Genomic DNA, 17,168 nt, shown 5'->3' on the forward strand with positions numbered 1-17,168 from the left:
TGTGCGCTGAGAAAAGCACATCTGTAGAGCTGGCGTGCCTGGGTTTTGTGGCAGGCTTTGGGCTGTCTTTAATCTCCTTTGGCTTGTTCATCTTCTTCTAAGGCCATCCCTAAAGATGCCCTGAGTCTCCCTTTCAGCTTTGGTAGGATCTGCATCAGTAGTCATAAAACTGCTCTCACACAAAGACCCTTCCTTTGAAGTACGCGCTCCCGCTTTTCAAAGCAGTCCTGGAAGTCTGTCCTTTTTTCTCTTTTCATTTTTCTTTAAGAAGTTTGAAGTGTGGCTTCTTAAACTACCAACAAGATAAATTTTCTCCCAGCATTATTGAAAGCCATGGCGACTTTCACACAGTCAGACTTTAAAGGATTTAAGGGGACCTTTGGTGCTTTATGGTCGGTCCAGGCTTGAGTAGATCCTAGATCCTGCTCTCTGAGAGAGCAGAGGTCCAGACTGTCGGCATCCATTAGTGAGTGAAGGTTCTTATCAAAAGAATTAACCTGGCGTTTTTCTGAAGACTTGCCCTGTTCTTTCAGTGAGATTGGGAATGCCTTTGGAGTCTGAAATGTGACGCATGTGCAGAATCATCCTGCTGGTTCTGATACCCCCCTACCACCCTGGTTGGAGCTGACAAGTGGCCAGGAGGAGCAGCCCCAGAGCTGACAGGAGGGCTATAACCAGAGCCATTTGCTCTTGGCTTTTCACAGATACAATGGGGCCTTACCTTTCTTCTGTTTGCTCTCACCTGGCTCCTCTAGAGCCCGGGAGGTGATGTAGCCTGTGTATCTAAAGAGAAATGAGAGCTGCCGGTAGCCCACAGAGAACCAGTGTTCTGCCGTCAATGACCTCCCTCTGCCTTTAATTTCATTCTAAGTGATTCCCAGTATGTCCGCTGAGCTCAAGCAGTTTACATTGGTTTGGCTTAAATCCCGTATCATAGAATTATACTGGTAATAGTGAAATTTTAATATTTAAAGCCCTTGGTTTATTGGGACTTATAAAAATCCAACTGGTTTTTATTTTGAACATACTTTTTGATAAGGAGAAAGTGTGAAGAATGCTCTGTCTGTACTTCAGATAAGGAAGCTGGAAATGGCTTTTCTTCTTTTGTGTAGTAGACTTGGGAATCAGAAGCCTTACATGTCTGTTCCTATACACGAGGCAAGTTGAGCACAGTTGGGTTTTTGTTCTGTTGTTATTTCTTACTGTAAATCCAGCTCTCTAAGCAGCAAGTGGCCATGGCTCTCCCTTACGCTTTTAATTTGTTGTGTTACGCGAGCCTGTGTTCTCGGGCCTCCCTGCCACCCCCTCCGTACTTCCTGAACCGTCTAACCTGTTTCCTGGACTAGGAAACACTTTGCCAACAAAGTCCAGCGCTGAGCACGCCTTTATTTAGAGATCAGACCCGAGGAAAGGAGAGCCCCTTTTCTATCCTGGTGATATTTCCTACATGTATCTCCTGACTTCTGTAGTGAAAGCAATATGGTATGTTTGCATTCGGGAAGCTGTATTTTATAAGCAGAGCAGATAGTGAATTGAGTTTGCAAAGGAGAACGTTTATAACTTAACCTCTTTTCTGAGGTTTCCTGCCTTCTGATTTCATAGTTGTAGATTATTCTCAGTTCATCTCTTACATTAAAAAAAGAAAATAGCTGAGCTCAGTTTCCTTTCTCCCTTCACTAAGCTCCTGAGAAAATATTCTTAAATCTAGAAACAAAAAAAAAAGCATTGGCTACCTAAAGATATCTGTCTGGCCCCTCCATGACCCATCTGTCCTTTGTTTATTTTGGCTTATATGCAAATTGCTCTCATTTTTCATTTATTTTCCTTCAAAACTTCACTTTCCACTGAGGAAAGATTATTTAAGTTAAAACACAAATCTCACCACCATTAAAATCATCTGTAATTTATGGAAACAAAAAAGGAACAATCACACTGAAAATGTAGTCCTTAAATCATAATGATTTTAATGGTTGATTTAAAAAAAACATAGCCAATAGATATAATTAGACAGTAATTTCAAGAATAACATAATGCTATTTTTGTGGAATTTAGAATATGACAAGTGGGGGGTTCTGGAGGGGGCCATGAATGATGGCTAACATATTAACTTCTTCAAACATAGAATGTTTGTTTCTAAATCTCATGATTTTTAATACAAAATTAAGTAACTTAGATGGGCTTATATCATTTGTTTCTTTGAAGGTTCCCCCCCCCAAAAAAAAAATTTATGGACTTAAGGAGAAAAAAAATGGTCTCTGAGAGATTCTTTTTTGTTTGGAAAATACCAAGTAGACATTCTAGTAAGTTAGATATGTTCCTCCTATATGTGCCCAACCTGAAATCAGATGAAACCAGCCCCTGGTTCCATTTGTCCCTGGCCCATTAGTCTATTAGCTGAAATCTTGCTTTCCTTCTCTAGGGATATGGGCTAGCCTGGGTCTGGGGCCTAGAGCACACCCAGGGTAACACACAAGTCCTCATGGGATAAAATCTCACTCAGAATTACTGATAGTCACCAAAGCCTTAAGAGAGCCCATGTGACCCAGCTGTGCGTTGTGTGGATACACATGGCATGCCTGTCACATGTCACGACAGACTTGAGTTACTGCTGGCTCCCCAGGAGGCACAAGAATCAAGCTCTTCTCTTAGGAGCAGAGTCCTCTCTCTTGCCTTGTAGGGGGTCCTGTATCTCGTGCCTTCAGTGAAGCCTGTTCCCTTCCTCGGCCACCTGGAAAGCCTGGCATGTGCACATATTTTGCAAGAATGTTGGAAGAGCTCACTGACCTACGTCTTGAAAACTCCCGCTTCCCGGGCTGGATCCGTGTTTTAACAGCAGCACTGGCCGCTGCAGGTGCAGCCGGCTCTGACGGGGTTCCTGACTTGTTAGGGGTCTTTCCTCAGAGTGGCCCACGGCTCTAAAGACAACCAGTGTCCGGGTTCCAGTGGCAGGTTACTCATTTCGAAAGCTGCTCAGAGTGAGCTACTTTCTGGGCCCATTGCCCTTTGGGGTTATACAGTATCAGTTCTCAACTATGCCAGAAAAGCAGCTCACAGCCGAGGGGTTGAAGAATGCCAACAGAATCCCGCTTGCTAGTTGTCTGCAAAGGCTTTGTCTTTACAGACTCTGGAAGTAGAGGCTGAGTTTAGTTTAAATAGGGTACTTCTGGCTAAGTACAGAATCCCCTGTGTCCTTGTGGTACAAATTAAGTCACAACTGAAACCTGTGACTGTGCCCCTTCTTTGAGCTGTGGCCAGTTTGGACTTTTACTCACAGAGCAGGGAGAGTTGCTTCTTCTCTTCCGTTACTATGTTCCCTCTCCTCCACCCTCTTTCCTCCAAACCCTCCAGCACCATCAGGAGAACCACACAGGGGTCCATTATGCCTCGACTGGTTGACAAGAATGTGGGGAGGTACTCTGTGAGAAATTCACATCAGAAAATACTCAGCTCTTAGGTGTTTAGAGAAAGGCTGCTTGGAGATCGGAAACCCCACTTCAGACTGTCTGCTAGGGGTTGCAATAGTCTACTGGAGAAGAGGGGGAGACCTTTCTCTGAAATGTCAATTGAGCCTGAGTTCTTGGTTTTAGTTTTTATTTGCTTCATTGTAATAATTTTTGGACAGAATCTCAAATTATATAGGCTTGGCATAGATCAGCCTTGGGAACAAATTATTTCAACTCTGTCAGTGGTCTTGGGGGGCACTGTAGTGCTGGATAATCACAGAAGGGTTTCTGAAATTCAGAAAACACATAGACTTCAGAATCAAACTCTTAGCAAAGTTTGGATCTAGACCTAAAATAAATTTTAGACAAATTCAAAACTCTGCAGCTTTGGCATCAATCATAATTGACACCAAGTTATTTACTCTTTGTACACTGGGATTGATTTGTCTTTTTTCCCTGCTGAAGGTGAGACCGCCACTCCACGGGCCATCCTCACGGGCCATGACTATGAGATCACCTGTGCTGCCGTCTGCGCTGAGCTGGGTCTGGTGCTGAGTGGTTCTCAAGGTAAAGTTGTGGTTGGTACAAAGTGTTGGCTGCTCTTATGATCTATTAATGTGAACAGAAATGAGATTGGTTGCTGGTCTTTAAAGCTCCAGACTGTTGTAGCCACAGAGGGCTACGTAAACATAAGTTAGCTAAAATTAAATGAATTAAAAGTCACATTCCTGCCGGGCGGTGGTGGCGCACGCCTTTAATCCCAGCACTCGGGAGGCAGAGGCAGGCGGATCTCTGTGAGTTCGAGGCCAGCCTGGGCTACCAAGTGAGTTCCAGGAAAGGCGCAAAGCTACACAGAGAAACCCTGTCTCGAAAAACCAAAAAAAAAAAAAAAGTCACATTCCTTAGTAGCAGTAGTTACGCTTGGGGGTGGGCTAGAGAGGTCCACATACAACCAGAACGTTCTCACAAGGGCCAAAAGCCAGGTTTTAGCTCCCTGGTCTAAAGGATTTAAGCTACTCTATAGACAGCAGCCAATTAGTGTTCTCTCCATGAAGCAGGAACAAGGAGCATCTGTGTGTATGTGTTCATTCCTCTGACCTCCAGTGAGCTGAATGGAAATCTGACCCTGCCTGTATTGTGTGTCTGCCTGCATTCAAGCCGCAGCATGTGTGTAGAGGTCAGATGACATGTGAAGCTGGTTCTTTCCTTCCACCATGTGCTGCCCTGGGCTTGAAATCAGGGCATCAGGTTCAGCTCAAGTCCCTTGACCTGCTAAGCCACCTCAGCAGCCCCTGGCCCTGTGTGACTTCCGGCTCTCAGGACTAGGCAGTCCTGAAATGACGGACACTGGAGTGGAAAGGACCTGGTTTGCTGGACGCTCTGCTGTTAGCACTACCTTGTGTTTGGTTTAGAGAGTCCGAGTGCTCCTTCCAAGAGCACATGCATCACGTTGGGATCCTCCAGCAAAGGAGCTGTCTGCAGTCAGAGCCTCGTCCTCCATTCGTCTGCCCACCTCTCCCCTGCTCTGCTGAAGGCAGAGCACAGAGAATTTCTATCACCTCAGAACACAGATTATTTGAGTCACCATATCTGTGGCTTGAACTGTAGCAGTATAGCTAACAGAGTGAATATTTAGTTGTGCTTTGAAAAGTGGAGTTGGTCAAAGCAGTGAAAAAGTAATGTGATTTCTTGGATTGTATCTAAACCTTAAAATTAATTACTATTACAGATCATCCTTGCTTTGCATAGTAAAATGCCATGCAAACAGAAATCACACAAAATTATCTAAGACAATGTCTCAGTGGGGATTTTTTTTTAAAATCATTCTTCCATGATCTAAACTTTTAGCAAAACATTAAAAAATATTCAGGCATGGCACACACCTTTAATCTCATCACCCAGGAGGCAGAGGCAAGGTAGATCTCTGTAAATTCGAGGCCAGCCTGGCCTATACATTGGGTTCCAGGACAGCCAGGGCTACATAGTAAGACTTCGTCTCTAAAGCAAACAAACTGAAAAATAAAAACAAACTCAGCCATGTAGATCTATGTCTTTGTGAAATAGTTCTCAGGAACAGAGGGACAGTGCACACCCCTTGTCCTGGGGGCCCAAGCATCTTTTCTGTGCCTTGGGGAATTGCCAAGCTTCTTCTTTGTACACCAGCTTCTCACTTCTCTTTTGTTTAGATGTCATGAAATACCCTCTAGAGCTCCCTTAATGGGAGGCTTTTTTAAGTATCATTTCTTCTGGACATCATCAGTTCTGTTAGACTTTGCTGAGTTATGCCAACAACTTTCCTTTGTTCATTTCCTGGCTACATATCTAGTGTCTTGGCAGCATCTGAAGCTGACTCTGCTCTCTCTACATAAAACCCCATTTATATTCACATCTCTATTGAAGTTCATCATTGTTGACCAATACCCTTTTCTGGTCATCTACTTTTTTAGATTTATTTATTTATTATGTATACAGCATGTATGACTGCAGGCCAGAAGAGGGCTCCAGATCTCATTACAGATGGTTGTGAGCCACCATGTGGTTGCTGGGAATCAAACTCAGGACCTCAGGAAGAGCAGCCAGTGCTCTTAACCTCTGAGCCATCTCTCCAGCCTGGTTATCTACTTTTATAAAATGCCATATGGTTATCACTGAAACACGGAGGCACCACAGACGCCATGCTTGCTGTCTGGTGTGAGCTGGACAGCAGATACTGGTTACAGATGTGCCTTGAACACCGATCTGGGGGCTTCCAAGTGTGCTCAGCTGCTATGAACACGAGGGTTCATGGACTGAACTGTGCTCTATACGTATGACTGTGCTCTACACGATTGCTGTGATAACTGAAGTGTGAACTGTGTGGCGGTGGGGCTGGCAAGTTGTAACAAGGTCACGTACGCTGGAACTGTGCAAAAACAAAGACATGGCTGGGATTTATGTTGGAGAACACCAAGAATGTTTAACTCTGGGGTGCCCAACAAAAGCAGTCATCCTTTGCAAAGGCATGCTGCCAGTAGCCATGTGGGGAGCAGGCAATGATTCTGTGTGGCCAAAAGTAAGGCAGGGCACAGACCCCTGTCCTCCCCATCTCTCAACACTTACGCACAGTTTTTGTCTCCTTTCCTTTGCATATGGTGAGTATACAGTGGAAACAGAACAGCCCTGGTGTGTGTTGGGGGTGGTGTTCAGTTCCTGCCCTGGGCTCATCAGCCTAGGGTGCCCCTGGGGAGATGAGAGTACTGGAAGTCACTGCTTGCTTCAGGGGCACGAGGAAGTAAGGTCACTCAGTTCAATAGTGGCCGAGGAACCCAGTGTGGATTTGGAGATTAGAAGATGTTGTTATCAGGGCCTCCATTTCAGAATCAAAGCTGTGAGCAGTGGGTGGAAGCTGCCCTGGTCGGCTGCATCAGCACTGACGCAGTCTGCTCTGGCTGGGCTGTGGGGTGCAGCAGGTGTCCCGTGTGCCTGGGTGCAGCAGCATTTGCATCCCAGCCTCCCATGAAGCTGCTCTGGGATTGGAAACTCTTCCTTTTGGAGTTCTAGCTTCTCCCCATTCGCATCCTAAAGAGTTTTATAAAGTAACTTCCTGGCTCTGAGGGGAGTGAGTATGTGTAACTTGGCTTCTTAACCTCCCAGTGGAAAGCAAGAGCTGGTCACCATAAGGACAGGATTTTGCAAAGCACCCGACACAGGACAGCCTTCTGAGGCCGTGTACAGCTGTCTCGTGGCACTACAGCCCAGCTGATGTCATTCCCTCCGTTCACTGAGACTGGGGATTGAACTGGGGTCTCACACTTACCACTCCTCCCACAGAAGTGCACCGCCCACCATGTCTGTTTTCATTCCATAATTTGCTTCCTGTTCCTCTTCTCAGAAGGGCCATGTCTCATACATTCCATGAATGGAGACTTGTTAAGGACTTTAGAGGGTCCTGAAAACTGCCTGAAACCAAAACTCATCCAAGCGTCACGCGAGGGTCACTGTGTCATCTTCTATGAAAACGGCTGCTTCTGCACCTTCAGTGTGAACGGGAAGCTGCAGGCCACCATGGAGACCGATGACCACATAAGGGTGAGTGCCACGGGCTCCTCCGCGGATTGCCAGTTTGACTGGGAAGCGTGACTGGGAAGAGGACAGAGCTCACTGAAGAAACCTGGTTTTGAACAGCTGGGGCCTCTTTCCCATGCCAAAGGGACACCATTAGATAGCACTTAGAGGACAGGGTCATGGATCGGGTCAGCTGTGGGACATCAGTCAGTGGGTGCTCCCTGGAGATGGCCACAGTGAAGTCAGCAGCCTTTAGTTTGCGAAGCCAGCCTGATGGCTTTTGGTGGTCCTCGCGCAGTCTGTTTCTTTTTCTCTAAGATTACCGTGCACCAAAGCTAACCTAGACTACCTAAAACTGGTTTCCCGTCGCATGTGAAGGGCAGCACTGGAGGGATTGTGCATTCTTGGCTCAGCAGCTGATGGCTGCCCTGGCATGCTGGAGAGCTGGGCATCGGATGACAGGAACCACTTCCCTTTCTGTCTGTACGGACTGTGAAGCTAGTGGACGCCCAGGTCCTGCTTTGCCCCTCAGGCCAGCTTCCAAAGCAGCAGAGGTTGAGGAAGAGAGCCAGGGTGTTCTTTCGGGTTCATTTTTCAAGGTCCTTCCTTCCCATCTCCAGGCTGCTGTGTATGTTATGGGCGTGGGAAAAGCTGGGGTGCCCTGTCATTTTCTAAGATGGGAAAGGAGGTGCATGTGACCATGTCCAAGGAGGACATTGGGGTGGCAGCAATCGGGCACCTCGGAGAGTGCCGCAGACCGCTTCTGCACATTTCCCTCATACCCTCTACCCCTGGGTGGCTTCCATGCAGTTCTCCCAGGCATAACCTGACGACCTTCCTCCCAAGGAAACTCCAAGGTCTAGAAGTGGTGAGCAACTCTGCACACCGGCCTCACTGGTCCAAAATTGAGGGCCCCCGGCTGCTCCGGGACTTCCAGTTTCTTGGTCCAGTGGCCATTTCTCCCCTCTCACTTGCCGGTTGTCCAAGAGTTACCTCCACATCAGACGCATGCGCACAGGCAAACCCACTCTGCTTTTATTTCTCCCTTATTTCCATAATCTGCCATTTAAGCCAAGTGCACATCAGCGGCTTCTCCTCTCCTCCTTTCTTTGCGGTAATAATGTTGATAATCTGTCACTTTGAGCTGCGATTATATTGTCAGCTACGCTAATAAATCTGTAAAAATAATTTGAAGCTGTTCACTGCCTAGAATAGTTTCTGTGGTGTTCCAGTTAGACCAGAGGCTCTGGAAGAGCCTCAAGGCAGCAGCAGCAGGGGGCTCTTGTGGCCTGTTCACACTCACAGGTTCCCCTGTACCCTGAAGCCATCAGTTTTTTCCCCCTGTGAAACTCCCCACTGGATTTTAGACCTAAACAATCCATTGCTTTTCCCCAGCATGCCAGTACTTTATCATTCTAACTTGTAAGTGGCAACCCCGTGATTAAAGTGAGCTAGCTCCAGAGAGTGACATTTTCCCAGCTAACTGCCTTAGGAGGAAAGCAGGGAGACTGCAGGCTGGAACCCCGATATCCAGAAATAAAAAGAATCCGCCACTAGCCCAAACCCAAAACTCCCTTCTTTGACATACCAGGCAGCCTGGCAGCGTGCACACTCCTCAGGGTTTCCCACCTGCCTTTGCTCTGATGTCACATTCTGCTCACTGGCTGCACACTATGCAGTACTGTACTGAAGGGCTTAGACTGGAGCAGGCAGTCCCTCCAGGGCAGCGAGGCTACATCATCAAGTCTAACCACCATCCCCCCACGAGAACTGCCTTTGCTCTTGATCCCGGGCTGGTCTAGGATGTGGGCATCCCCAGCAGACTGCCCTGGCCTGCCAGTGTCCTCAAGCACCAGTGCAGCCACAGCGCCCTCCAAAACCCTTGGGATCCAGGGCTGAGTCCGAGCATTCCTGGGCTCCTGCAGGGCTCTAGAGCTGAAGAGAGGGCCAGAGTAAGAGCGGTGAGCAGACTGCACTGCAGGGAGGGCGTGGCGCAGGAGATATTTGAGGGGTTCACGTGCCACAGGAGGGTCATGGTTCCCTGAAGAGAAGCTAGGGAAAGGGTTCTTACCTTGGGAAGCACCAGGTGGATGAAGATGCTCTGAAGATGCTGTGCATCTGGTCTTCATTTCACTTCGTTCCAGACACAGACAGGCTTAGAGATTCTCACCAGAACAAAGAACTGAGATGGCTGGGTTTGTTTTAATACAGCGCTTACCCAGAAGAGTCTCAGGGAATGCTGCTCTGGTCTCCACTGCAGTTCCCAGACCCCCGAGACTGCTGTTTGTGATGAGTGGGGCAGGATGACTTTTAGTCACGATGAAAACTCTTAATCACATGTATCTAGTTAATGAGACTGGGAACATGTAAGCTGCAACAAAGCTGTCTCCCATACTTTTTTCAGATGTATGTCTGTGTTTCTGACAGAAGCTATGTTCAGTGGACTACTGACAGTTGGCATCCTTGTGAACTGAATACATAGCGAACAGTCCCTTCTTTTCTCTAGGTTTAAAATTGTCACGTAATCAAGACTGAAAGTGTTGACACTAACGTTAGGTGTGCGAAAGCAGGCCAGAGCCTGTTCTTCAGAGGGCGGCAGTCCGTGGGCCATGTCCACTGTGGGCAAGGAAGAAGGGCTGCTCTGCTCTGCCCCCGCTTTGGGAAGGCGAGGAGCAGCAGCGTGACCTGGACCGGGAGCTGCGGCAGGAGAGCTGGCCTTCTGTCGGGTGTGCACCCTTTCTGTCCTGGGCTCTGAGGACTCCATGAACTTTGTTCAGCTCTCATGACAGTGGCCAAGGCAGAGGGGTGTCCGGAGTCCTGACAAAACCTTTGGATGCGCATTTAGACTAAGAACCATAGTACTCACGAAACATGGAATTTTTGTCTCAACAATTAAAAATCTAATAGCGCAGCTGGGATACAGCTCAACTGATAGCGTGCCTGCCAGCTTGTCCAGGGACCCAGGTGTGCGGGTGCTTGCCAGAACTCTCAGAACTCAGGCTGTGGAGATGAGAGGATCAAAGGTTCAAGGTCATCCTCAGCTACATAGGGTTCAGGACCATCCTGAGCTCCATGAGACCACACTTCAAAAAAAAAAAAAATCACATTCGGCCCACAGGCTTTCTTAGGGAGAGGAGGAATATTACAGAATCAAAACAGATTTCAAGCTGAGCTCATCTGTTCAACAAGGTGGGAGACTAGTCATAGCCTAGAGCAGACCATGAGGTAGGTTACAATACCGGCAGCCTGGGGCCTAACTCCCACGGAGTTGTGGCTCTCAGTGGCATCACACACACACACACACACACACACACACACACACACACACACACACAACACACACTGCCTTCAAAACCCAGCAGGCCTAGGGAAGGTGCAGAAGCTGCCTGTGCTCCCCTTGGCTAGGTCAGGGAAGGCGTGGCTTAGCTCATCATACAGGATGGACGTGCTTCCGGGAGCACATCCCCGTGCTGGTCCCATCCACAGCCCGTCCTCACAAGGATCTGTAGAACCGAGTTTGTGGAGCAAGACACACAACACTGTAGTGATGCCTAATCGTGTCCTGACTTCTGAACAATGGCAGGCCTTCCATAATTCTGTGTCCTGAGAACTCCAGATTGCTTCTGCCCCAGCCACCCTCCCTTCCCACAGCCGGGCTGCCGTAGCAGTCAGTTGTCACAGCTAGGCCACTTGCCGAGAGTCCTGTCTACACTGACTGTTGCTGTCTCACAGGCCATGCAGCTGAGCAGAGATGGGCAGTACCTGCTCACAGGAGGAGACAACGGCGTGGTTATAGTGCGGCAGGTGTCGGACCTCAGGCAGCTCTTTGCCTACCCGGGCTGTGATGCTGGAATCCGGGCCATGGCCCTTTCTTTCGACCAGAGGTAGGTGACACCAGAATCCTGATCCATCACAGGAGCACTGAAGACTGGTGGGGATCACTTGAAGTGACCCAGGGCTGGTGGAGTCCTGGAGCCATCTGCACAATCCAGAGAGCTGACAAATCCATGAGTTTCCAAGCACACTTTACAAAGTGTAAGTTTCTGATGGCCCTTAGATAAAACCAGGCTCTCAAAAATAGATAGGGTTTAAGCCACAGAGGCTCAGGGACTGCCATAAAGCTTGCTAGTTCACCTGAGCTAGCTCCTGGCTTGCTCTGGAGATCCCATCTCTGCCTCTTCAGTGCCAAAGGTAAGTGCTGGGGGTCGGAACTCTGGCCCCCGCACTTGCCCACCAAGGAACTTAACTCAGCCAGCCATCTCCTCAGCCCCAGCCTTTTCTCTGTCTTTAACAAGATCTTTAAGGGCTGTCAATGTTTACTATGAATACCTTGATGTCCACCTCTGAAGAGATCTGACTTAATGTTCTGAAACCTCTACGGTTGTAAATTTGAGGAGGATACTGTTTTTCTAGCAATGTACACTTAAAATATAGCCATTTCTGTTAACTGCTGATTTTCGTTATGACAACCTATGCATACAACTTCCCACCTGAACTACTTCTGATTCTGTTTCATGGCCTAAAGTACAGTCAGCATGTTGCAGCTGCCATCACTGTCCCTCTGTAGTCTACAGGATTTTCCATCATTCCAAGTACCCACTCACCTAGTTCCACCTCCCCCACCACCCCCAAATTTATCCCCAGCCCCTGCTCACATCCATCCTACTTTCTCTATGAATCTGCCCTTTCCAGCCGCCTCTGTACATGGAAACTTACAGGATCTTTTTAGAGCTGGCTTGTTTCACTTAGCAAGTTTTCCAGGTTTCGTGTTGTATTATGTCAGAATCCTGATTTTTTTCTTATATTGTTATATGCATATTCCATTTGTCTGCCCATTTGTGTATGGACACCTTGGAGTTTTTTATGTGTATGTGGTCTGGTGTGAACAGTGGTGTACAGATGCCCACTTACATCCCTCCTTACAGTCCCTCCGGGTCTATACCCAGGAGTGGAACTGGGGGGTCATATAGTAATTCTGTCACTAACATCCTGGAGAAGCCCTGAGCTGCTCCACAGTTCTACATTCTGACCAGCACTGCGCATGCTCCTCCTCTCTCTCAGCGGCTGTGACCCGCTCACTGTTTCACCAACAGTCCCTGTTGTCTTTGTGATCATCAGTGCTCTTTAAATGGGGAACTTTTATGAGCTACGTTTTCTGTCTTTGGTTGTCTGTGCTTTCGATATCTCTTAAGAAATCACCACAAATACCAGTCATGAATGTTTTCCTGTTTTCTTCTCGCTTCAGTGTATTGAGGTTTTCGCTCTATTGTGTTAGGTTCACTTATGGTGGGGGACCCATGCGATCTGCATGCACTAACATCCTTTCCTCCTGGACAGTGTGCTCCTTCAGGAGTGTGTGCTGCCTACCTTTGCTGTGTCCATCACTACAACACTGTGGTGTAACAAGTGTTCAGAGAGTCCTCTAAATCCTCCCCCTTTTCTGGATATTTCTTGGCCATTTCGGGTTGAAGTTCCATATCAATTTTAGAGTGAGTTTTGCATTATGAAAGATTTCATTTTGATAGGGATCGCAGCAACTTGCTGATCACTTGGGGATATTAGTATTAACATATCTAACGTATCTTCCAGTCCACATGCACAATTCGTTTGTTTCTTCCAGCACTGTTTTGTGGTCTTCACTATATAAGCTCTCTGTCTCTTTGGTCAAATGTATTCCTAAAGATTTCTTAATTTATTATGTATATGGTGTTCTGGCTGCATGTCTGCCTGCAGGCCAGAAGAGGGCACCAGATCTCATTATGGATGGTTGGAGCCACCATGTGGTTGCTGGGAATTGAACTCGGGACCTCTGGAAGAGCAGCCAGTGCTCTTAACTGCTGAGCCATCTCTCCAGCCCAAGATTTTATTCTTTTTAATACAACTACAAATGTTAATTGTTCTTAAGTTCACTTTTGGATTATTAGTGTATAGAATTGCTGCAGGGCACCATGGTATACCTGTAATCCCAGTACTCTATAGGCTGAGATAGTGAGTTCAAGGCAGCCTGGGCTACACAGCGAGGTCCTGTCTTTAAAGCATAAAACAAAAAGCAACTGATTTTTATATACCCACAACTTCTGAGTTTATTTTTAAGCACTAACAGTTTTGTGTGGAGTCTTGAATTTCTACATGTGAAACCATGTACCTTATGACAGAGATCATTTTATTCGCTTTCCGATTTAAATGCCCTCCCTTTTTGCTTAGCAGCTATGTTGGGACATCCAGCATTATACTGAATAAAAGCGGTGAAAGTGGGCGTCCTTATTTTATTCTGATGGTGTAGAAATCCATCTTTTCACCGTTTAGTGGAATTGTTGGCTCTGGGGTTTTCAGAAATGCTCTCACCTGGTCATTTATTTCTGTTCCCACTTTACTAGTAAAAAAGACACTGGATTTTGTCGAGTGCTTTTCCTGCATCAGTTGACACATGGGTTTTTATTCTATTAATGCCTTTGGATGTATTTTACACCTTGAACTGCCCTTACATTCCAGAGGAAAACCTCATAGGCATTATCTTTAATCCTTATGAGACATTAATGGGTTCAGTTTCCTGGCGATTGGCATTGGTACCCATCCAGAAAATAACACTGTTGTATAATGCTGTTTAGTGTTGGCTTGTTTGGCTTTGGTATCAGGAAAATGGTGATTTCTTCCTACTAAAATTTTTTAGAGGGATTTGAAAAAAAATGTGATAATTTCCTTTCAATTCGTGGTAGACCACTATACCATGTGACCTACAGCTTCTCTTTACTAAGTGCATCTTTACACCTCATCTGAGCTGCTGAATTTGCTGCTGCGCAGCATCATCCTAAGCTCGTGTTCCCTTTAGCTCAAGTTGTATCAATTTTGCAGATCTCTTCAGGAAGCCCATTCTGATTTCCTGCTATTTTCTTAAACTTTCTAGCTGTGGGTTCAGTTTACTCTTTTTCTAGGCCGTTAAGGTCTAAAGTTAGGTCTGTAAGATTGTGTCTTTTCTCATGTGTTTTAGCTACAGCCTTCCTCTTCTCTCTGCCCTTGCTGTCCTGTTAGTGTGGTCTCTGTTTGATCTTAGATGCACCGTTAATGTCCATGCTTATGTGCTTTCCAGTTTTCACTGTTACTGACTTCTAGTCACATTGCATGACTTCACAGTAAATCCGTAACACTTGATACGTGCTGCTTCCCAGAGGTTGCTCCATGTGCACTGCAAAATAAGTGTATTTTGCTCTTGTTGGCTTGGTGTTCAGTCTGTGTGGCTTTTGGTATTTTTGACGTTCTTATCCATCTGTCCGGTTATTCTCTCTGTTTTCCAAAGTAGGGTATTAAAGCCTGTAACCGACTGGAGAACCATCTCTTTCTCCCTTCCTTCTGTGAATATTTGCTGTGCACCGTTCCTGGGGCTTGGATGATCACTGTGCTGTAGTAACATTTAGTGGTGCCGTCTCTCGCACAGTGCTTTTGACTTAAGGCCTCCAGACATCAGGGCCACTTAAGTTCTCGTATACTACTGCTTGCCCATGTGTTCTTCAGCTGAATAGCCGTACAGCACTCCTCCTGGGTTAGTCCTCTTCATCCACTTGGCCAGGTTTAGTCTCTGATGTGGTGACTAGCTGTGGGAGGACTTGCCGCTTGCCCCATTTCCCCAACTTCATAGTGACAGATTCCAGCTTCCAGTTTCAGTAAGAAGAGCAGGAGGTACTGACTGTAACTCCCTAAGAGCCGGCCCTGCCCAGACGCTGCTGGGAAAGGGCTCAAGAGCAGAGCCACCTCTGGCTGGTCTCCATCTGTCCCTGCACCACTTTCTCAGGACAGGGGGCAAGCCGTTCCTGTCTGCAGTGATCACCACATCAGCTCCCCGGGTCACAAGGACCAGGTCTCTAGCCAGAGGTTAGAGTCCCCTCCCCGACCCTAAAAGGGGCAGCATTTGCCCCTTGCCTCAGCTCTGCACTGTCAGCAGGTGCTCACTCTGGCCCTGGACTGTGTGTGCTCCTTCCAGGGGCAGCTGCTCCGTGGGTTCCTCTCCTGACTCTGATGCCTGAAGATGGTTTCCAGCAGGCTCCCTCTGTGGAGATGGTTTTGTTCACAGTTCCCTCTCACAGACCATGGTCCCTGTGGTGTCCAAACCAGTGCCCCATACACCAAGCTTACTTGGGCCTACATGTCAGCCAACAAGAAAAGTGTCCCAGGCAGCGGGAACGCAGCCCTGTAACCCCGTCTCCATCCCGCGCAGGTGCATCATTTCTGGCATGGCTTCGGGGAGCATCGTTCTGTTTTACAACGACTTCAACCGCTGGCATCATGAGTACCAGACCCGATACTGATGGTGGTGAATGCACCTTGGTCCTGTCCCCGGCTGAGCGAGGAAGGACTCCGAGCATCACCCCGTAGAGATGGCTCTCACATCTGAATGTAACCTAAATTTGCCTGAACAAGCAAAATATTTTTAAAAGTTAATTGCTATTTTTGTAGACTTTGCTTGACATTTGGGGGGGTGGGAAACAGCAAAGCAGAGAACCGACTGCTGGTTTCTGTAGTTTAAAAAAATCTATATTTTTAGTCATAATGAAAAGTCTATTTTCACCAATTATGGATACAGACAGTGGAGCCAATAACCCCACTAATTCTAACTATGTTGTGAAAAACCATTTCCCGTTTATCTGGAATCTTGAGAAATCTGATTTTAGCAATAGGGAAATGGACTCTAACACTGGGACAGGGGAATTTTATTCTGTACCGGGTCCTGTATTTTTCTAGACAATTGTGCTTCTTCAGTGCTGGAATTTCTAGGATTTTAATAGTAATGTTTAAATTATGACAAATGTAATTTAAAACATCTCAGTGAATTATTTCTATATTCTTCTTCTTCAAGCATGTGTTAGAACTAGAAAATTATGGTTTGGGGAAGGTGATTTTGTTTTACTGTGTGGTAAACAGCAAAGATCTAAGTTATAGCAATCATAAAATAGTCCCTGCTTTTTCCTGGCCTGGCCTCCTCATGCACAAGGGAGATGATGGAGACGCTCTTGGGCTCACACCCTGTTTTCTTTTATGAGTAAATGTAAGTACCAAAGCCTGCCCAAGGTCACGTGCCCTGCAGTGAGGCAGAGCTGGGGAGCTCCCCCCCACCCCCACGACCTCAACCCCCACCATCCTGGCATGAGATCAGGGCTACCAGGTACTGTGCTGAGCATCACCCACCCACCCACCCTCTATTTGTTATGGAACTCTATCTTCCTTTTGATTAGCAGTTTGTACGAAGAAACAATGTTATTTGGGTGTCATATAATTCTACTTTTTTCTAGTAGATTGCTGTATGGAATTCTGTGAAAATGTTTGAGAAAAGGTCTGTATTACATAAATAAAATCTTTGTATGTTGTGAACTTTTGAGTTGAAACTGACCTTCTGTCTTGGCTTCCTGTGCAGTCCGCCTGAACCTCTTTCCCTACACATTTAGATGTCTAAAGCGAAGATCTAGAATGAAAATTTCAGTTTGATGGAAAAACAGAACAAAATGAAACTTGTACATAAGTTGTTGGAAATGTCTTTTCACCCACACATTTTCAAACATGGATGAGGTAACTATTCACAAAAAAAAAAATGTCACACTGGTTCCGCTCAGTCTGTGAGTGGTAACCAATGAAAGAGACTCTCTTGACAAAAAACAAGAATGCTTTCTCATGACAAATCGCTCTGTGTCTTAC

At 46.7% G+C, this 17,168-nt stretch overlaps 1 protein-coding gene across 1 annotated transcript in view; it reads left to right on the forward strand.

Annotated features, from left to right (window-relative positions):
• The window catches only part of LOC114685821 (lipopolysaccharide-responsive and beige-like anchor protein), a 39,424-nt gene extending 22,577 nt beyond the window's left edge, over window positions 1-16,847 (forward strand). Inside the window, exons 5-8 of the mRNA XM_037207301.1 lie at window positions 3,909-4,010; window positions 7,315-7,511; window positions 11,220-11,371; window positions 15,697-16,847. Of these exons, the coding sequence (XP_037063196.1) occupies window positions 3,909-4,010; window positions 7,315-7,511; window positions 11,220-11,371; window positions 15,697-15,787 (542 nt within the window). The 3' untranslated portion in view covers window positions 15,788-16,847. The remainder of the gene's footprint in view (window positions 1-3,908; window positions 4,011-7,314; window positions 7,512-11,219; window positions 11,372-15,696) is intronic.
• Window positions 16,848-17,168: the final 321 nt, after the last annotated feature.

Source organism: Peromyscus leucopus, chromosome 6 (assembly GCF_004664715.2).
Source record: "Peromyscus leucopus breed LL Stock chromosome 6, UCI_PerLeu_2.1, whole genome shotgun sequence".
Taxonomy (NCBI): Eukaryota; Metazoa; Chordata; class Mammalia; order Rodentia; family Cricetidae; genus Peromyscus; species Peromyscus leucopus.